Genomic DNA, 18,170 nt, shown 5'->3' on the forward strand with positions numbered 1-18,170 from the left:
CTGTCTACATTTATAAACAACGATTGGCAACGTCTAACTATGATATACATGAGTTATGGCACAATTTAACTACTGCCAACCACATTCTCTATTGTGTTACAGTATAGTAATGGTAATTTATTCGCAAATGTTTTATTGGATATAAAACAAAGTCAATTTTTTTTTTAATTGGATAAAAACATAACTATTGAGAAAAAACTAAAAGCTAAACAGCTGAAAACTGAAAACATTTAAATAATAAAGTGGCAGCCCGGAGTCCTGATATAAACCTGATTAAAATATCTATCTATCTATCTATCTATCTATCTATCTATCTATCTATCTATCTATCTATCTATCTATCTATCTATCTATCTGTCTATCTGTCTGTCTGTCTGTCTGTCTGTCTGTCTGTCTGTCTGTCTGTCTGTCTGTCCGTCCGTCCGTCCGTCCGTCCGTCCGTCCGTCCGTCCATCTGTCTACAGTATCTATCTATCTATCTATCTATCTATCTATCTATCTATCTATCTATCTATCTATCTATCTATCTATCTATCTATCTATCTATCTATCTATCTATCTATCTATCTATCTATCTGTCTGTCTGTCTGTCTGTCTGTCTGTTCCTCTATCTATATTTATAAACAATGATTGGCAAAGTCTAACTATGTTTACATTAGTTCTGGCACAAATTTAACAACTGCCTGCCACATTGTGTTGTATTGTATATTTCTGGAGCACTGCACTTCACAATCACTACATACACAGACACAAACGTAGCAATGCAGACAATTCACAAGTGCTCATGTAGACATTTGCTTTTATTCATATTTACTTCTTTTATAAAGCCAAGAGCTCTTGATATGCAGTACACTACAGTCACATTTCAGACACAGAAAGAAAAAAAAAAATCACCACTCATTTAAAATCTCTCTGTAGAAAAAACAACATCGTCCAGTTCAAGCACAACAATAAGCAACATTCACAACATTCACTTCATAAATAGAGAAATAATACATAAAGGCACACACACACACACACACACAAACGCACGCACACACCCTCCTGGTGGCCTCTTGTTTGACTCATCTCCAAATTAAACTGAGTATTTTAGTCTCTGGCAGACTGGGGAATAACATATTAAGGCCTCTTTTATATCTTGTATTATCCCTTAAGGAAAACACGAGTCTGGAAATGCCTATAAATAATTGGAGATGGAGTTCAATAGACACTTTTCACATCTACCAATAAATGTTCTCATAGTTGGGTGAAGTTCTACACTGGTGTGCAGAAAAAAAATCCCCCAAAAATCCAAATAGCCAAAATCCAATCAGTGTTGCCAACTATTTTCAATGGAAAGGCGCTAAGGTCTGCTTGAAAAGTCGCTGAATGTCGATAGATTATATTATATTCAATTTGCATATTAATGACGTCACAACGTCCAACAGTTTCAGTTTGTTTAACAGCCTATGGTTAATAAAGGGATGTTTATATTTACACTACGCTTTATATATGCACGTCAATTTAATTAAATGCATTGTCTGAATACAACACATGTGTAGCGAATTTGCAGAAATAATAAACTTTGATGATCAGAAACTGGTGTCACTAAAATCTGTGTGATTTTACAAGGGAAATATCCCACACTCACTACTACCTCGCTACTGACAGGATCACGCGCGACTCGTTAAGAAGTATAGGAACGATACTGTACGAACATATGAGCGTCTATAAAAATCTCCAGTAACACCAAAAGAAGTCGCTAGATTTGTCGTTTTTTATTTGTCGCTAGGGGGGTCTGAAAAGTCGCTAAATGTAGCGACAAAGTCACTTAGTTGGCAAGACTGAATCCAATATGTTTTTCTTTTTAAATTTGAAAGATATTATTAAACTATACACGTCATGTGTAATATTGAGCTCATACTCAGCTCCTTTCTATATTATTTTTCACCACAAACTAAATTTGGATACCAAATTTCATTCCTGAAGTAAATGTAACAAGAACAATATCTTTCAATGACACCTTTCTGTGGTTGAAACACTGATTTAGCAATTTTTTTAGGCTATGATACATTTCAGGAAATTAGGAATGAGTTATTTTACTAAGTAACTAAGAGTAAACACATTGTAATTGTTAAGTTGAATCAACTTAATTTTTATAAGTATGCACATTTAATAAGGTATTATTTACTTTAATTTGTTATAACTTTTAAGGCAACAAGTGTAATATTTTTTTAAGTTTGCTTTTTACAATGTCCACCGTTTCTTTCAACATACCTTTTAATGTTCGTTCATGTTTTTATCTTGCAATAACTATAGTAAATCCCTTCTGTGGGCTCTCTATCACTGAAACCAGTGATTGATTGATATGTAAATGTGATTGGACGGTTATTTTGTCCTAGAAAGTATTTGATTGGCTACCATTGATTAATTACAGGTAGTTACAGGGCAATACATTCATTCATTTTCCTTCGACTTGGTCCCTGATTTATTAGGGGTCGCCACAGTGGAATGAACCGCCAACTATTGCAGCATTTGTTTTGCACAGCGGATGCCCTCCTAGCTGCAACCCAGTACTGGGAAACACCCATACACTCTCACATTCACACACACACATACACTACGGCCAATTTCGAGGACATAATATGTATTTCCTTGTATTAATAAGTCTGGACTTAAAAATAAGGCTGAAATACAGGACTGTCCAGAACAAAAATGGACTTGTGGCCACCCTATAAAGTTTTTTGTGACTTTCCAAAACAAGATTTTTTGGGGGTGGGATTGATTACGATTATTGATTCGCAGTCATTCTTTTCCATAATTGAAAGTCTATAAAAAGACTTTTTTTTCTGGATTTCACCTCTCCTGGCCACCAGGGGGCAGTCATACAATCTTTTCTGTAATGGTGAGGGTTTCAGGAAGGAGCACAGTCATGCATTAGTGTAAAACCAAGCCCTTCCGATGTGCATATTCCATTGAAAATCAGCAAATCGAGCAAAGCGGACGCACGCATCTGTTCGAAAAAGTAAACAATCCAAGCGTCATTTACACCGTTGACCTATATGGTCCTTCAGCAAGATGACCTCATTTAAATTAGTCGTAATTAGCTTAAAATGAAGTAAAACGTTGAACTCATCATGTTAATAAATTAAATAAGGGATAGGGATGGTTTTGAGTCGGTAACACAGTGCATAGAGTCGTCCAGTATCAGCCTGAAGACTGACAGACACACACACATACTTGTGAATATGATTTATGAGGACTCTCCATAGGTGTAATGTAATTTATACAGTAAAAGCGACTTATATGGCCTTATCCTACCCCTAACCCAAATGTAATTGTCAATAGACACTGTTAAGTATGAATTTTAAGTGTTCTGAATTATGAGGACACAAGTCATGTCCCCGTAAACCAACTTTATTGATTACCAACCCAATGACTTAGCTTAATTTTTTTATTTATGCATATATTTTGTTAACTTATTAAATTATAAGGCAAATAGTTTACTCTTTTTATTCAAGTAAACTCGACTAATTCCTTTTTTCAGTGTACTAGGTCATACTCATGTCATTATACAATGTTGTGTCCTCATAAACCACATAAACCTGTGTACACACACACACATACATACACACACACACAATGTCCTGCTCATTCCAGAGAGGTAGTAGTTCATGTTCCTCTGTCCATCTTTATCCGTTTCCATTTGTTAAATCCATCCCCGCAGAAGCAGCCTCTTTGAGGGGGAGTGATGGATGGAGGAGCCCTTACGGTGAAGCTCAATTTGGGTTGGACGTAAAACTCTAGTCCCAGGCTTCATAGGCCGTGACTGTCATTCAGTTCCAGTATGCATGTCTGGCCTTGGTTAGTAAAGTCCCATGGTCCTCCAAGCATGTAGACCCTGTCTGAGATCGAGTTCGACAGCAGCAGAAGAGTTTGTTTCTGTTTCAGGTTGAATCACATGCGCGAGGATGTCGTACACTCGTAGAAGAGCACGTAAGCGTCGCTGCTGCACACCTGGCTGGATGACATGGGGCTCACCCTGAAATACACACAACAATGAGACGTCTGCAGAAACTCACATTGCGTCAGCATCTATGAACACAAACATTAACTGTAAGCAATATTATATCCCACAATACTGTAAATATGCAGTACTGTTAAAATTATGAGGTAATATAATACATTTTATTAAGCAAAGATGTTATAATCGTTAAAATATTAATATTTCGCTATTTTAGAATTAGAACAGCTGAAAGCCTGTAACCATTGACTTCTGAAGTACTTGTGTTACCTACTATGGAAGTCAATTGTTACAGGTTTTCAATACGATTAGTTATAATATGGTGACACGTTGGCTCAGTGGTTAGCACCCTCGCCTCTTAGCAAGAAGGTCGCTGGTTTGAGTCCCTCTGCATGTTCTCCCCATGTTTGCGTGGGTTTCCTCTGGGTGCTTTGGTTTCCCCCACAGTCCAAAGACATGCGCTATAGGTCAACTGAATCAACTAAATTGGCCGTAGTGTATGAGTGTGTATGGATGTTTCCCAATACTGGGTTGCAGCTGGAAGAGCATCAGCCGTGTAAAACATATGCTGGATAAGTTGGCGGTTCATTCCGCTGTGGCGACCCCCTGGTGAAGGGACTAAGCCAAAGGAAAATTGAGAAATGAATGTTTTGCGTGTTTACCTGGAGTCGTTGTATGTGTACCATTCTCCTGTACAGGGACTGCGGCAGTACGCTGTATAATGACCACCCAATGATGTACCGGTGTGATTGGACACGGCATACAGATTATACACGGCATTTACTGTATGGAGAGAACAGGCAACAGTTAAAGTCAATTATCCTGGAGCTGCACCAAAAAAAAAACATTGCTCAAATAACAGCACAGATGTAGTAAATGCAGATCTTACCGCTGTTATCAGAGGCGAATTCCCTGAGGTCCAGCTCTTTGAGAGGGAAGTTTACAAATGTGGAGAGTTTGCTGGTTCTGACCCGACACTCTGAGAAACGCTTTAGATCTGAGAGAGATGCAGAGTCAAGGGCAAACTGGAATATGGAGCATTTTATGCTATCCATAACTTTTGAAAAATTATCTTATGTTAAAAACAAATGTATAGAAACAAATGTATAGTTGTATAGCTCACAACTGGCATTTTTAAATGTCAGAACTCTGACTTCATAACTTGCAATTGCAACTTTTTATCTCAGAATATGGACTCTAACATGTCTTTAAAATGTGAATTTTTAAATAAAATTTTCAGTAAAACGTCAGTATTTTGAATAAAGTCATTATCTGGGGCACAGAAATGTTCAGAATTGAAGAAACGCACGCTTGGACTTTTTATCTCAGAATTCTGACTGTTACTTGCAATTGAGACTTTATTTCTCAAAACTGCCAGATATGACGGTAGAATTCTGACTTAACACGGAATTGTGACTTTTTTATCTCTGTTTACTTCTGTTTACTTCTCGCAATTCTGACTTTATAAGTTACGCAAGCTGTTTTAAGTCAGTTTAATATAAGTTCAATAGATTTATAAGGTTAATTTGATTCAGCTTAAAAATTTAAGGCAACCAGGATTTTTTTTACAGTGAACACTAAAAAATATGTAATAGAAAAGTCATGACAATGTATGTTTTATGTTACTTTAACTTAATGAAGAAAGTTATTCAGGTTTTAACTTCATTTTTTTTTACTGAAAGAATTTTTAACTTGATCTTTTAAGTCAGCTTAATTGATGCAAGTTAAAATGACTTGTAAAGTTAAACAACTTAAGTTCAACTTAAAAATGTTATTTAAGTATGTTACTTAAATAGGTTAAATATGTTATTCTCTTTAAGAGAACCATAATTTTTACAGTGTATTTGTACAGACTCTGTGCTCTTTACTCTTTCAATCCCTTGCCAAACACACAAGAAGAGACTGCCTTAAATAGTGTAAATTTGAAATAGTTACAATAAAAGGTGTGGAGAAATAAAAAGATAATTTTAAATAAATATATAAATAAATATATAAACCAATAAAATGTTAAGTATTTCAGGTGTAGTAGTGGTTTTTAGAAATGCTTATGCTTAGTAATAGAAAATAATAGTTGTGAAATAGCTATGCAATGTAATGATGTGACATTTAATTCATCAGCACATAAAGGTTAGTACATGATAGCACAGGTCTATTTAAAAAGGATACGAAGCACCAGGATTTTGGGAAATTTCTGAATGGTGAACTTTTTTGTGCATTTCCGTCTGGTTTTACATCTGTGGCATGTCTGTGTGAAAAAAAAGAGATGCTTAGGATGTGTCATATTATACATTTTTACCATGATTTACAGAAGACAGCTTTAAAAATCCCATTCACCAAAAACCAAATAACTTCAAAAAACCAATAGCAAAAAATAAAATAAAAAATCCGGAATATTTAGAGCAAAAATCATGTAATGACTCGTTAAAATAATATTTAAGGATCACAGTACAAATTAATTGTCATTAAAAAAATTCTATTGAAGCATTTTTGTATTCCATATTTTCATGTTTTATATAAAAATTTATAAAATCGAGGCTGTGTGAAGTCATCAGCCTTTTCTCTACATAAAATAGCTTATTTCTCTTCATTTGAACATTCTTTGAAACATTTATGATAATTTAAGTACATACAATAGTATAATATATAACATTGTTTTAGGGGTTTTGGATATTTCAATGACAAATCTTATATATTGTGCCTTTAAATGATCAAAATGTACACTTACTGGTCTCTCATTCCCATCTAGTACATCCTCCTTGGTGAAAAGTCGAAGACAATCGTTCAAACTGACTTCTCCTGAAGTCTGAGGAAGAAAAATAAAAAACAGATGAAACACAAGGACATTAACACAAATATGCTGTCATGTGACTAAACATATCCACCTTTTTCCACACAATGCTCGGTTTTAAAACTATGGGTTGACTTTTAGTTTGGAAAACCAAAACAACTTTACGTAAAAGCTCGTCCTACAAATAACGAGATGAACATTTGGCTTTAAAAGGAACCTATTATGCCCATTTTTACAAGATGTAAAATAAGTCTCTACTGTCCCTAGTGTGTGTATGTAAAGTGTCAGCTCAAAACACCCCATAGATAATGTTTTATAGCTGCCCCTTTAAGGCTTTGATCCAAAGTGTCTAGTTTTGGTCACTTTAAATTTAAAAGAGGGCGGAGCTACAAATGATTGTGTGTCAGGATAGTGGGATATTCAAAACATGGCTAACGTCCTATGTTAATAAAGGAGAGATAGTCATTAATGGATAGGGCTTTCCCCCTCTGATGACACGTACGAAAAGAAAGTGTCAATCAAAGTGTTTCTGCAGTCTGTTTTCATCAAGAGTGATTCTAAAAAAATATCGAATTAATTCATTTTTACCATTAGTGGCTGTCTTTATTTACACACTGTTGCTACACAATTGTGTTTAAACATCTTATAAAAGTGATTTTTGCATAATAAGCTCTTGAAAATAACATTATGCTTGGTAATTTAACACGACATTAGTATCACAAGCATATCTGTGGACAAAGCTTGTTTGAGTTCACTGTGTTTAGTGCTGTAATATTCAATATATGTCCATAATATTGCTGCGGAAAGACTCAATTGGAATTTTTCAGGTTGTTCATGGCTGGCTAAAAAGTAATTGGTTAATTTTTTATGTTAATATTCGATGAATCTATTCTATTCGATGAATCTATTAAGTTAAATAGCATTAGTTCATGTTAACTCACAGTGCATTAACTAAAGTTAACAACTTTGGATTATAATAATGCATTAGTTCATGTTGAAATATGATTAATAAATGGTTTACTAGATTATTCATACTTAGCATAACATTAACTAATGGACCATTATTCTAAAGTGCTATCCAAAAATCTAAAAATTCTTACATCAAGATGATTTTGACATATAAAAAATAGTGTGCGTTGATTTCAGAAATAATAGGTCAAAATGAAGTAATACTGTCCTTAAAACAACACTTCGCCACTGGTGTAAGTAAAATAATCTTGTTTTCTGAAATAAGATTATTTTACTTAACCTAATGGCAGATAATTTAGCTTGTTTTAAGGAAAACTGACTTATCTTCTTTCTGAAACATGTGTATTTATTTTACTAGTCTCAAAAATGATTCTTGATTGAAGAATTGTTTACATTTTTGGACAAGAAACAACACAAAAACTTACTGAGAGACCTAAAAGCATTTTTTGCAGTGTGTGTGAATTACTGTTTTGTAGTGTATCTGAATTATTGTGTTCATTCATTTTCCTTTAGCTTAGGCACTTATTCATCAGGGGTCGCCACTGCGGAATGAACCGCCAACTATTCCAGCATATATTTTACCCAGCGGATGCCCTTCCAGCTGCAACCCAGTTATAGGAAACACACTCACACTCACATTCACACGCACACTCATACACTACGCCCAATTTAGTTATACACTCAATTAACCTATACTGCATATCTTTGGACTGGGGGAAACCAGAGCACCCGGAGGAAATCCACACAAACACAAGTAGAACATGCAAACTGGAAATGCCAACTGGCCCAACTGGGACTCGAACCAGCGACCTTCTTCTTGTGGATGACAGTACCAAGCATTGAGCCCTCGTGTCACCCTAATTATCGTATTGTGTAAGGTTACTTATTTTAGTTATGTTGATGCGCAAGGAATAAGGTGGATATTTAAATGTGCCAGTCTTAATATTCACCTTAGCTATAGGCAGAGACAGATCCCAGAACGGATCGAATACAGTTGAGCAGAAACCACACTCGCTGCACGTCAATGAGCTTTTGAGTTGACCAACAAACAAATCTGTTCAGGGACAGAAAACAAATATAAGGACATTTTAATCAGAGCAGGATAAACAAAAGCACACATACACACTCAAGGAAAGAGAGACTGTTAATCTAGCAGGTCAGCTCACCGACTACTTTGCTGTCCTCGCTCTCCAGGTACTTGTTCCACATTCTCTTGCCTTTCTCGTCCTCCCTGTAGATAAAACGCATTTAATTTAAGAGCACAGACAGACTGCTCGCTATTACTGTCGGATTGCAACAGTTTAACCACAGGTGATTCATCTGTTGGATCAATCAGCACATCATGCTGCATCATATTCAAGTACAACACTGATATAAAGCAGTATTAATATATTCCCAGAGGCCTGAGTCTGCTGAGGAATACATGATTAGCTTAGAATATTTCCTGATGGCCATGGCTAAAACTGATTATTTTGTGTCTGGGACTGTAAAGATAGTAAGCTTCATTCCCAACTATTTAGTCAACGACATTGCCACTTGGAAGATTTTAAAAACATAAACTTAATGGTCAAAGCAAAAAACATTTAACATATCGACTTATTTGAAAAAATTAACTCAATTTTACATCTTTAAAATAAGAATTCTATTCATTTTCAAACCCTTTATAGACACTGTTTTGAATAATAGACCCTTTTTACATTTCTGGGTTTCTCAGTAGTGGAAGGCGTCATAGTTGGGTAAAGTTAAGAGTGAATCAGAGAGTACAACAATTATTTTTTTACAATCCTATTTGCTGAAATAATAAAAGAAAAATGCCTTCATAGTGTTATCAAAACCTTCAGAAAAAGGAAAAAAATATTGTGAGTGTAACGTAAAGTGGACGCTGACAACAGCGGATCCAAACGCAGGGTTTATTGATGGTCAGGCAAGCAATGGTCAACACAGGAGCAAACAAGTGTACACAGGCAATCCAGAGTTGAAGTAAAAAGACAGGCAGATGGTCAAAAGGCAGGCAGCAGACAGAACGCAGCAGCACGAGTGGTCTTTGATGAACCCAAAAGAGCACATGTCACTCTGCTATTCACCCGTTTGCACTGGCTGCCAGTTGCTGCCCGCATCAAATTCAAAGCTCTGATGTTTGCTTACAAAGTGACCTCCAGCTGTGCTCCTTCGTATCTGCTCTCACTTCTGCAGATATATGTGCCCTCCAGAAACTTGCGTTCTGTGAATGAACATCGCCTCGTTGTTCCATCCCAAAGAGGGAAGAAATCACTTTCCCGAACTCTCACATTCAATCTGCCCAGTTGGTGGAATGAACTCCCTAACTACATCAGAACAGCCGAGTCACTTGCTGTCTTCAAGAAACGACTAAAAACGCAACTGTTTAGTCTCCACTTTCCTTCCTAATCTGCAACTGCCTCTCTGGCTATACCACTAACTGTGCCCTCTCTCTCTCTCTCTCTCTCTCTCTCTCTCAAGAAAAAAAAAAAAAAAAAAACTTTGCTTCTTAGACTTTACACACCTGAAACTTGTCTATAGCACTTGTTCACTGCTGCTCTTATAGTTGTGTAAATTGCTTCCTTGTCCTCATTTGTAAGTCGCTTTGGGTAAAAGCGTCTGCTAAATGACTAAATGTAAATGTAAATATGTTCGCAGCTTAATATGCAATGAATTCCGGTTTTGCCTTTTCAAACTATATCCTGTCATAAAATTGAACTAAAGGTTGGCTTTCAAATGTTTCTTATTGGCTTATGATGCCCCAAAATGTTATACACATCAACAACCAAGTTTTTTTTCAGAATAAAAAAAGCATTACTTACGAGAGGTGATCAAAGTCCTCCACGGGTGCTCTTGGTTTCACCGTCACTCGGTTTACTTCATTATGGAGCCCGTCCAGCAGAAAGCGCAAGAACTCCTGAGCGTCCTGCTGACTGGAGGACAGAAGAGAGTGGCAAGGATTTAGATTTTAGAGGATTGAAGAATACCAGTCAAATATGAGGTTAGCAATACGCAACGTTTGTGACTTACTTGTAACCAACAAATCGAGGGGCGTATTTCTGAATCTGCATTTTGAAGTCAGAAGGGCTGATGGCCTCATTGCTAGCTGACGTCCAAATGGTCTGAGTGAGCTTAGCAAACTCTAAACACAGAAACACGCAGGGATTGATTGATTGATTTTAGTTTTAATGCCATATCAGCAGTATTGGCTATATTTATGGCAAAACCTATACTAATTATACAATATATAACATGCAATCATATCGGTTTCTTAATAAACATTCATGTTACAAATAAAAACACTGATAACAGTCATATACATGACAGAAGAGCTTGATTAATAGCTTGATTAATGATACATATTCTAAAATTACTCCTTTCATTAAATATTAGTAAGTCTTGAGTGACCCTATGTACAACCTGATCATGTATATTTTCCAAATGGTAGATGCAGGCATGTGACTAACATACAATACCCTAAGGGAGTCTAATGTGCGTGCTGGAAATGAATGGTCTACTGTATAGACCGGTTCAATGTGTCTCTTACCGTCCATCAGCGCAGCTTTGGCCCTGCAGTTGTTGTTGAGGTCGGTGCGGTGTGTGTTACGCAGACAGTAGTCCCTCAGGTCATGAGTGTTGCTCAGACACTGCAGGATGGAGTTCATGAAACACTGCAGAGGCACAAGAATGGAGAACGCACTGAAAATAAAGTCTGAATTCCTAGGAATTGAGAATCCAGCTCTTTCTGGCCACTTTAATAGGTACAGCTGCTTGTTTACACAAATATTCAATCAGCCGATCACATAGCATCAAATCAATGAATTTAGACATGTAGTTCAATTGTGGTACAAACCGAGCATCAGAATGTGAGAAAAAGGATGGTTCACCCAAAAGTAACAACTCACTCTCAAGAGGTTACAACCTTTATGAGTTTCTTTTTATCGAAATTCCTATTTTCTACTTATTTCCACTTTAATTATATAGCTGTAATGTTTTTTTAATAATAGCTTTATACAGAATATCTTCATTTGTGTTCAACAGAAGAAAGAAATTCAGGTCTGTGATAGGGTGAGCAAGGGTGATGACTGAATTTTCAGTTTTGGGTGAACTATCACTTTAAGTGGTTAGTGGTGCCAAATAGGCTGGTCTGAGCATTTCAGAAATGGCTGATCTACTGGGATTTTCACACAACCATCTCTAGGGTTTAGAGATAATGGTGCAAAAATCCAGCGAGTGGCAGTTCTGTGAGTGAAAATGCATCATTGATCCATATTATAGGTCTCAAACTGGATTCCTGGTGGGCCGCAGCTCTGCACAGTTTTGCTCTAACATTAAACAAACACAGATGATCCAACTAATCAAGGTGTTCAAAATTACTAGAGACTATTAAGCAGGTGAGTTGGGGGTGGTTGGAGCTAAACTATGCAGAGCTGTGGCCGTCCAGGAATTGAGTTTGAGACCATTGATCGATAGTTTTTAATTGAACCATGAACGATAACACTTTAGAATACTGCTCCATTAGTTCATGTATTTACTAACATTAACTAAGTATGAATAATCTTGAAATGCATTTAATAACTATAATCCAACATTAACTAATGCATTATTGAAATCCAAAGTTCTGCTTGTGATGTATAGTTAAGATCAGTAGTCTTTGTAGTAGTAACAGTTGTAGTAGTTGTTGTGGTAGTAGTAGTAGCAGTAGTTGCTGTAATAGTAGCAGTAGTAGTTGCTGTTGTAGTGGTAGCTGGAGGTAGTGATGCTGTTATTACTAATAATATTACTATTATTATTATCATCATTATTATCATTACTATTGTTGTTGTAAATTTTACTGTCATTTTTACTATCATTACATTACTATCATCGTTGTCCTATATATATATATATATACATATATACATATATACATATACATACATATATACATACATATATACATACATATATACATATATGTATATATATATATATATATATATATATACACATATACATATACATACATATATACATATATATATATATATATATACATATACATACATATATACATATATATATATACACATATACATACATATATACATATATATATATATATATATATATATATATATATATATATATATATATATATATATATATATATATATATATATATATATATATATATATTAATGTTTTCTAATTTATGTACTTTAACCTGTCCACCCAGATATCTTTACATGCACACACGGATGCACACACGCACACCTGCCTGTACCGGACAGTTTTTTTATTTATTTATTTTGTTTTTCATCTGATTTTTGGTTTTTCTCTCTCCATTTTTAAGTAATTCAATGTAATTTGTGTAAAAAAATGATAAGTTAATGCACAGTGAGTTAACATGAACTAACATTATTTCATTTAAATAACATTAACTAACGTTAACAAACATGAAAAAATAAAATAATAAATGTTGCACTAATAGTTATTTCATGTTAGTAAATGCATAACATTAACTAATGGACCACTATTTTATAGTATTACCCTGTGGACCCAAAAATAAATCCCAAAAAACATGAAAGTCAGAGTTTACACTGACATCAAAGTGAGTATATATTGACAGCAACTTTATATGGAACTATAGATGCGTTGGTACTTGCTAAAAATACTTACAGTATTTCCGAGATTCCTGAGACCCACCAGACCCTGAGCATTCTTTGAGTTCTGCAGACAACAAAGAAGAAAAAGAGAGAAAAAAAGATTAGAGAACTTTCTAAGATGACCACCTGAGCTAGTTATAGCCAACATGTTTTAATAAATTCAAATTTGACTAAAGCGCATGACTCACTCGAGCCACATCATTTGTTTGCCACAGATAAAAAATGAAAGTGAAGTGAAAATGCATGTTTAAGAAGAGAGAAACAGACGAGATTAAAGGTGTCTCTAATTAAAATGACATAAGATATTGCACATTTCTCTGCTCTATAGTCTGTTTTTTGGTACAATTTGTGTTATCTGACTCAAGTGTTTTCTCTAGTGAAGGTTTGACACAAACAAATAATGTGTCACTATGTCACAACCATAAACAACGCAGGCTTATTATTGATATGTACCCATGTATACATTTCTGGAGAATGTGAAATACGTCCCAGGAGGTACATTTTTTTTGCTGATTTTGTTTTCGCGAATCCGCCTGAGGTCGCTGTGTATGCTTTTTCAGATTTCAAATTTCTCTTGCGAGTGCCATTCGCACCTGCTGTTTTCTCGTAAACCCACCAGAGGCCGCTGTCAGCTGACTGACTGATCCCCTTTCTTGGAGGATATTGTGTTTAGCCAATCGCGGTGAGTTTTTAATTCACCAATCAAAACATTCCTTACTGAACAAACTCAAGCTACACCATTTAATTGTGGATATTTTATATAAAATAAAACAAATTGTTTTGGCAGTATTATTAGACATTTGTCATTAAAATAACATCATAGTAAGGTGTTTTAAGCAATTTTATCCTGACAGATTAGCACAAATATTCAACCCAGGCTCATTCTGAGAACGTAGTCCCGGGGACGTTTCTGGAGACCGCGAAATACGTAGCCGGGGGTACGTACGGCTGCATTTCATTTTTTTAAGCGAACGCTGCGGGGCGGTGTGACGCCGTTCCCTTCGGCGCTTGCCGGTCGGCCGGCCAGCCGGCCGCTCGCCTCTGTGTGGAGGGCTTTCCTGCTGCAGCCAGTTTGTCCGGTTAGCTCTTCGTGTACTCTGGCGGACTCGAGGCGCAGAGAGGGGCTGACCACGACGACGACCGGGTTCGAGTCCGGGGAAGAGCGGTTCCAGAAATCAGGTAAGAAAACAAAAACAAAATCCAAAAAATGAAGCGAACAAGTTCGTCACAGGGTGAGAATGTGGTCAAAATCCGAAAACGTGGTAAAAATTGGACGAGGGCTTTTCTTTTTCTGGACGGCTTTTGTGAACCGTCGTTGGTTGGGTTTAGGGACGGAGGAGGGTGGGTCAGCCGATTGGCCGGTCGCACGGTCAATCATTCCGTCATGAAGACAGGCAGACAGGCGGAAGGTCGTTCGACAGCGGCCTCTAGCGGGTTTACGCGAGAACGGCGCGGGAAAAAGCGCGCACAGCGGCCTCTCGCGGACTCGCGAAAACAAAAACTGCACAAATACGTACCTCCCGGGACGTATTTCGCGGACTCCAGAAACGTCCCCGGGACTACGTTCTCGGAATGAACCTGGGTTGCAAATATTCAGACTCTCATCATACTTGGGCATCTTAGCAAGTCCTCTGGTTTATTTTGCTGACCAGCTCTCATAATCCGTGGTAAAATTGTCACATTGCACAACATGAAGCGAATTAATTTGTAGTGACCAGCAGACTTGACTTCAGTGTAGGCCTAATATATATTCAACAGCCATAAATCAAATAAGCTGAGTAACATTATATATCAGTAATATTGAGTATGATGATCTTATGTCATTCTAAACGGTTGGATTCAATGCATTCAGTAGCAAATCTTTCTGAACGAATCATTGATTCAAACGAATCGGTTAAATAAACGACTCCTTTGGAAATACAATCACTTGCTGCCACCCGCTGGCATTTTCAGAATATCATTTTGTCAATTACCTCGTTGTATAACAGTGCTTTGTTCCATGGACAATCAGAAAAAATATTGTTAAAAGGGGCTAATAATATTGACCTTAAAATGTTTTTAAAAAATTAAAACCTGCTTTTATTCTAGCCGAAATAAAACAAATAAGAAAAAATATTATAGGACATACTGTGAAAATGTCCTTGCTCTGTTAAACATAATTTGGGAAATATTTAAAAAAAAAAATTGTGTCTTCAACTGTATGAAGAAGTCGCACAGAAACCTTTGAGCAATGCAAGACAGCTTGGAATGCTGATGATTTCACATGCTTGATAATCTGGCCGTAAGTGCTCAGTCTGTTGACCATGACATAACACAGAGCGCTCCAGCACATGAACAATGTGTCAAGAGGTTTGTCAGTATGAATCTCACGCATTCTCAAGCAGACACACTCAGAATCAGAGATACGGTGGCTTGGAATAGCAGCGCTCATTTTCATGTGCGTCATTCGCTGATTACAGTGCTGACTGTGTGATGATGTTATAATGCTGGGAAGAACTTTAACTTCAACTTAACTTCACTCGGACAGGTGATTTTGATTCCTAAATTCTTGAAGAAATGTTAGACAAACCCACAGTTTGACAGACAAGGTTTAAACAGAATTCCAGGATAAAATGTAAGACTGAGCTGTTTCAACTGAAGGAAACTAATTGTAAAATACTAAATCAGTGTTCTTTGTCACAAATGGACACTGATTTTTTGTTTTTAGGCACATTTATAAAATAAATGATTTGAATGTTCTCTGAATTACAGTGTTCAGCATAATTGAGTACATCCAGTTCTGAAAATTTATATTTATATTGATTTCTCGGTGAATATAGATCATATATTTTGCTGCATTTAAACAAAACAGATTTATTAAATAGATATATTTATTAAAATAATATTTTAGTCACCAAACATCTTTAGAAATAGGAAGATAATACATTTAAGTTCATGCGAAAACAATGACAGATTACAAAATTTCAATACAATTTTATCATTGTTTTATTTCTTTTGAATTTTGCTCATTTAATATTTTTCCCTAACATATAAATTTGGGTGTACTCATTTTGGACCGTTATCGTTAAGTTATTTTGTTAGATTAGCTCCAGATTCAGCCTCAGTGTTAACTAATCTAATGGATATATGCACAAATATAATATTGTAAAGCATCCTATAGAACATGTTAATTTAAATGAGAGATTTATGAGGGGTGTACTCATATATGAATGCCTAAAAAGCCCTGTCTGTGAAACCAGACCTATATTGTATATCTATCTTCCTAATTAATCACTTTAAACAATAAGCATGATGACAATAAGAAGGTGGACTAGTAACTAACCTCCAAAAACAATCAGTGCAAACGAACAATGGCCACCGAAGCTTTGTATTTTGTACTCGCTGTCTTATCATTGGAAAAAAGCCTATTAAAATAAAGAAAACCCTACCATGGACATAATTTTTAAGCATTTCGCCATGTTTGAAAGCTGTTCTCTCCGTGTTCACGTGGGTTTCCTTCGGGTGCTCCGGTTTCCCCCACAGTCCAAACACATGTGCTAAAGGTGAATTGGATAAACAAAATTGGCCGTAGTGTATGAGTGCGTGTGTGAATGTAAAAGTGTATGGGTGTATCCCAGTACTGGTTTGTGGCTGGAAGGGCATTCGCTGGGTAAAACATATGCCAGAATAGTTTGCGGTTCATTCCGCTGTGGTGACCCCTGATAAATAAGTGACTAAGGAAAATAATAAAATGAATGTTTGAAAGCTCTAAGGTTTCTGTGTTCCTATTGGTTACATCACATAAACCATTGTGGAGGATGTCATGAAGTGCACAAACACAGCATTAGTTTTCATCCACTACAACATTATATAAGATGAAATATTATGCATTCTGATGCTAATTTTCATTATGAATAACCACAACACACTACATCATGTCCCATGAACCATTTGGCGGCCTTGATATTAGCGTTATTACTATGAAAAATGACAACTGCTGTCACAATTTTGAAGCTTGAATAAAACTGAAGTAAAATATTATAATATTATAATAATTAATATTAGATGGATACTTAAGTTCAAATAAAAAAGCTGGAGTACTAATTTTTTTTAAATGAGTTGAAAAAACACAATTCCTGAGATTTTTTTATGAACAACTTAATTGTTTTATGTTCAATCCACTTAAATTTGTTAAGTTAACTTAATCGATGGCGGTTCATTCCGCTGTGGCGACCCCTGATAAATAAAGGGACTAAGCTGAAGGAAAATGAATGAATGTACTTAATCGATTTGTGTTGGGACAATATGAACGAGTTGTGTGGAACACTGCATTTGTTACAGTGAAGTTACTAAAACTATGAAAATGAAAATAAACTAAAGATAAACAAGCTTATAAAAATGGCACAAGCAGATAACAAATTTGATATAAAAATAAAAACGAATAATTTAAAATGAACAAATGCTATAATATTGCATAAAGGAACACTACGTGAAACATGCAAAAAACATATTATGTTAGTACTGGCATTCTCTTTGTGGGTGAGTGACTGGACAGTGTGTGATATTATGCACCGCGTTAAGCATATCACAATTGCACACTAATGACATTATTGATGGATGTTTCACAACCCCAACAAATCAATAACAATTCATCCATGAAAAACACACTGCACACATACAGACCAGCGGCATATAATTGACAAACAGATTAAAATTAAATTTTTTTAAATCCGTTTCAGTCATTTTTCAGTACTAATAAAAAAGTGCAGTGCTGTTTTAATAGTTT

At 35.8% G+C, this 18,170-nt stretch overlaps 1 protein-coding gene across 2 annotated transcripts in view; it reads right to left on the minus strand.

Moving 5' to 3' along the window:
* Positions 1–782: 782 nt before the first annotated feature.
* usp2b (ubiquitin specific peptidase 2b) overlaps positions 783–18,170 on the minus strand; it is an 88,220-nt gene continuing 70,832 nt past the window's right edge. For both annotated transcript variants that reach the window (XM_056458669.1, XM_056458670.1), the window contains 11 exons: positions 13,419–13,469; positions 11,305–11,428; positions 10,788–10,899; positions 10,580–10,690; positions 8,927–8,991; positions 8,711–8,814; positions 6,729–6,806; positions 6,170–6,248; positions 4,893–5,000; positions 4,666–4,786; positions 783–4,021 (listed from right to left, as the gene is read on the minus strand). In XM_056458669.1, the coding sequence (XP_056314644.1) occupies positions 3,937–4,021; positions 4,666–4,786; positions 4,893–5,000; positions 6,170–6,248; positions 6,729–6,806; positions 8,711–8,814; positions 8,927–8,991; positions 10,580–10,690; positions 10,788–10,899; positions 11,305–11,428; positions 13,419–13,469 (1,038 nt within the window). In that variant the 3' untranslated portion in view covers positions 783–3,936. The remainder of the gene's footprint in view (positions 4,022–4,665; positions 4,787–4,892; positions 5,001–6,169; positions 6,249–6,728; positions 6,807–8,710; positions 8,815–8,926; positions 8,992–10,579; positions 10,691–10,787; positions 10,900–11,304; positions 11,429–13,418; positions 13,470–18,170) is intronic.

Source organism: Danio aesculapii, chromosome 5 (assembly GCF_903798145.1).
Source record: "Danio aesculapii chromosome 5, fDanAes4.1, whole genome shotgun sequence".
NCBI lineage: Eukaryota > Metazoa > Chordata > Actinopteri > Cypriniformes > Danionidae > Danio > Danio aesculapii.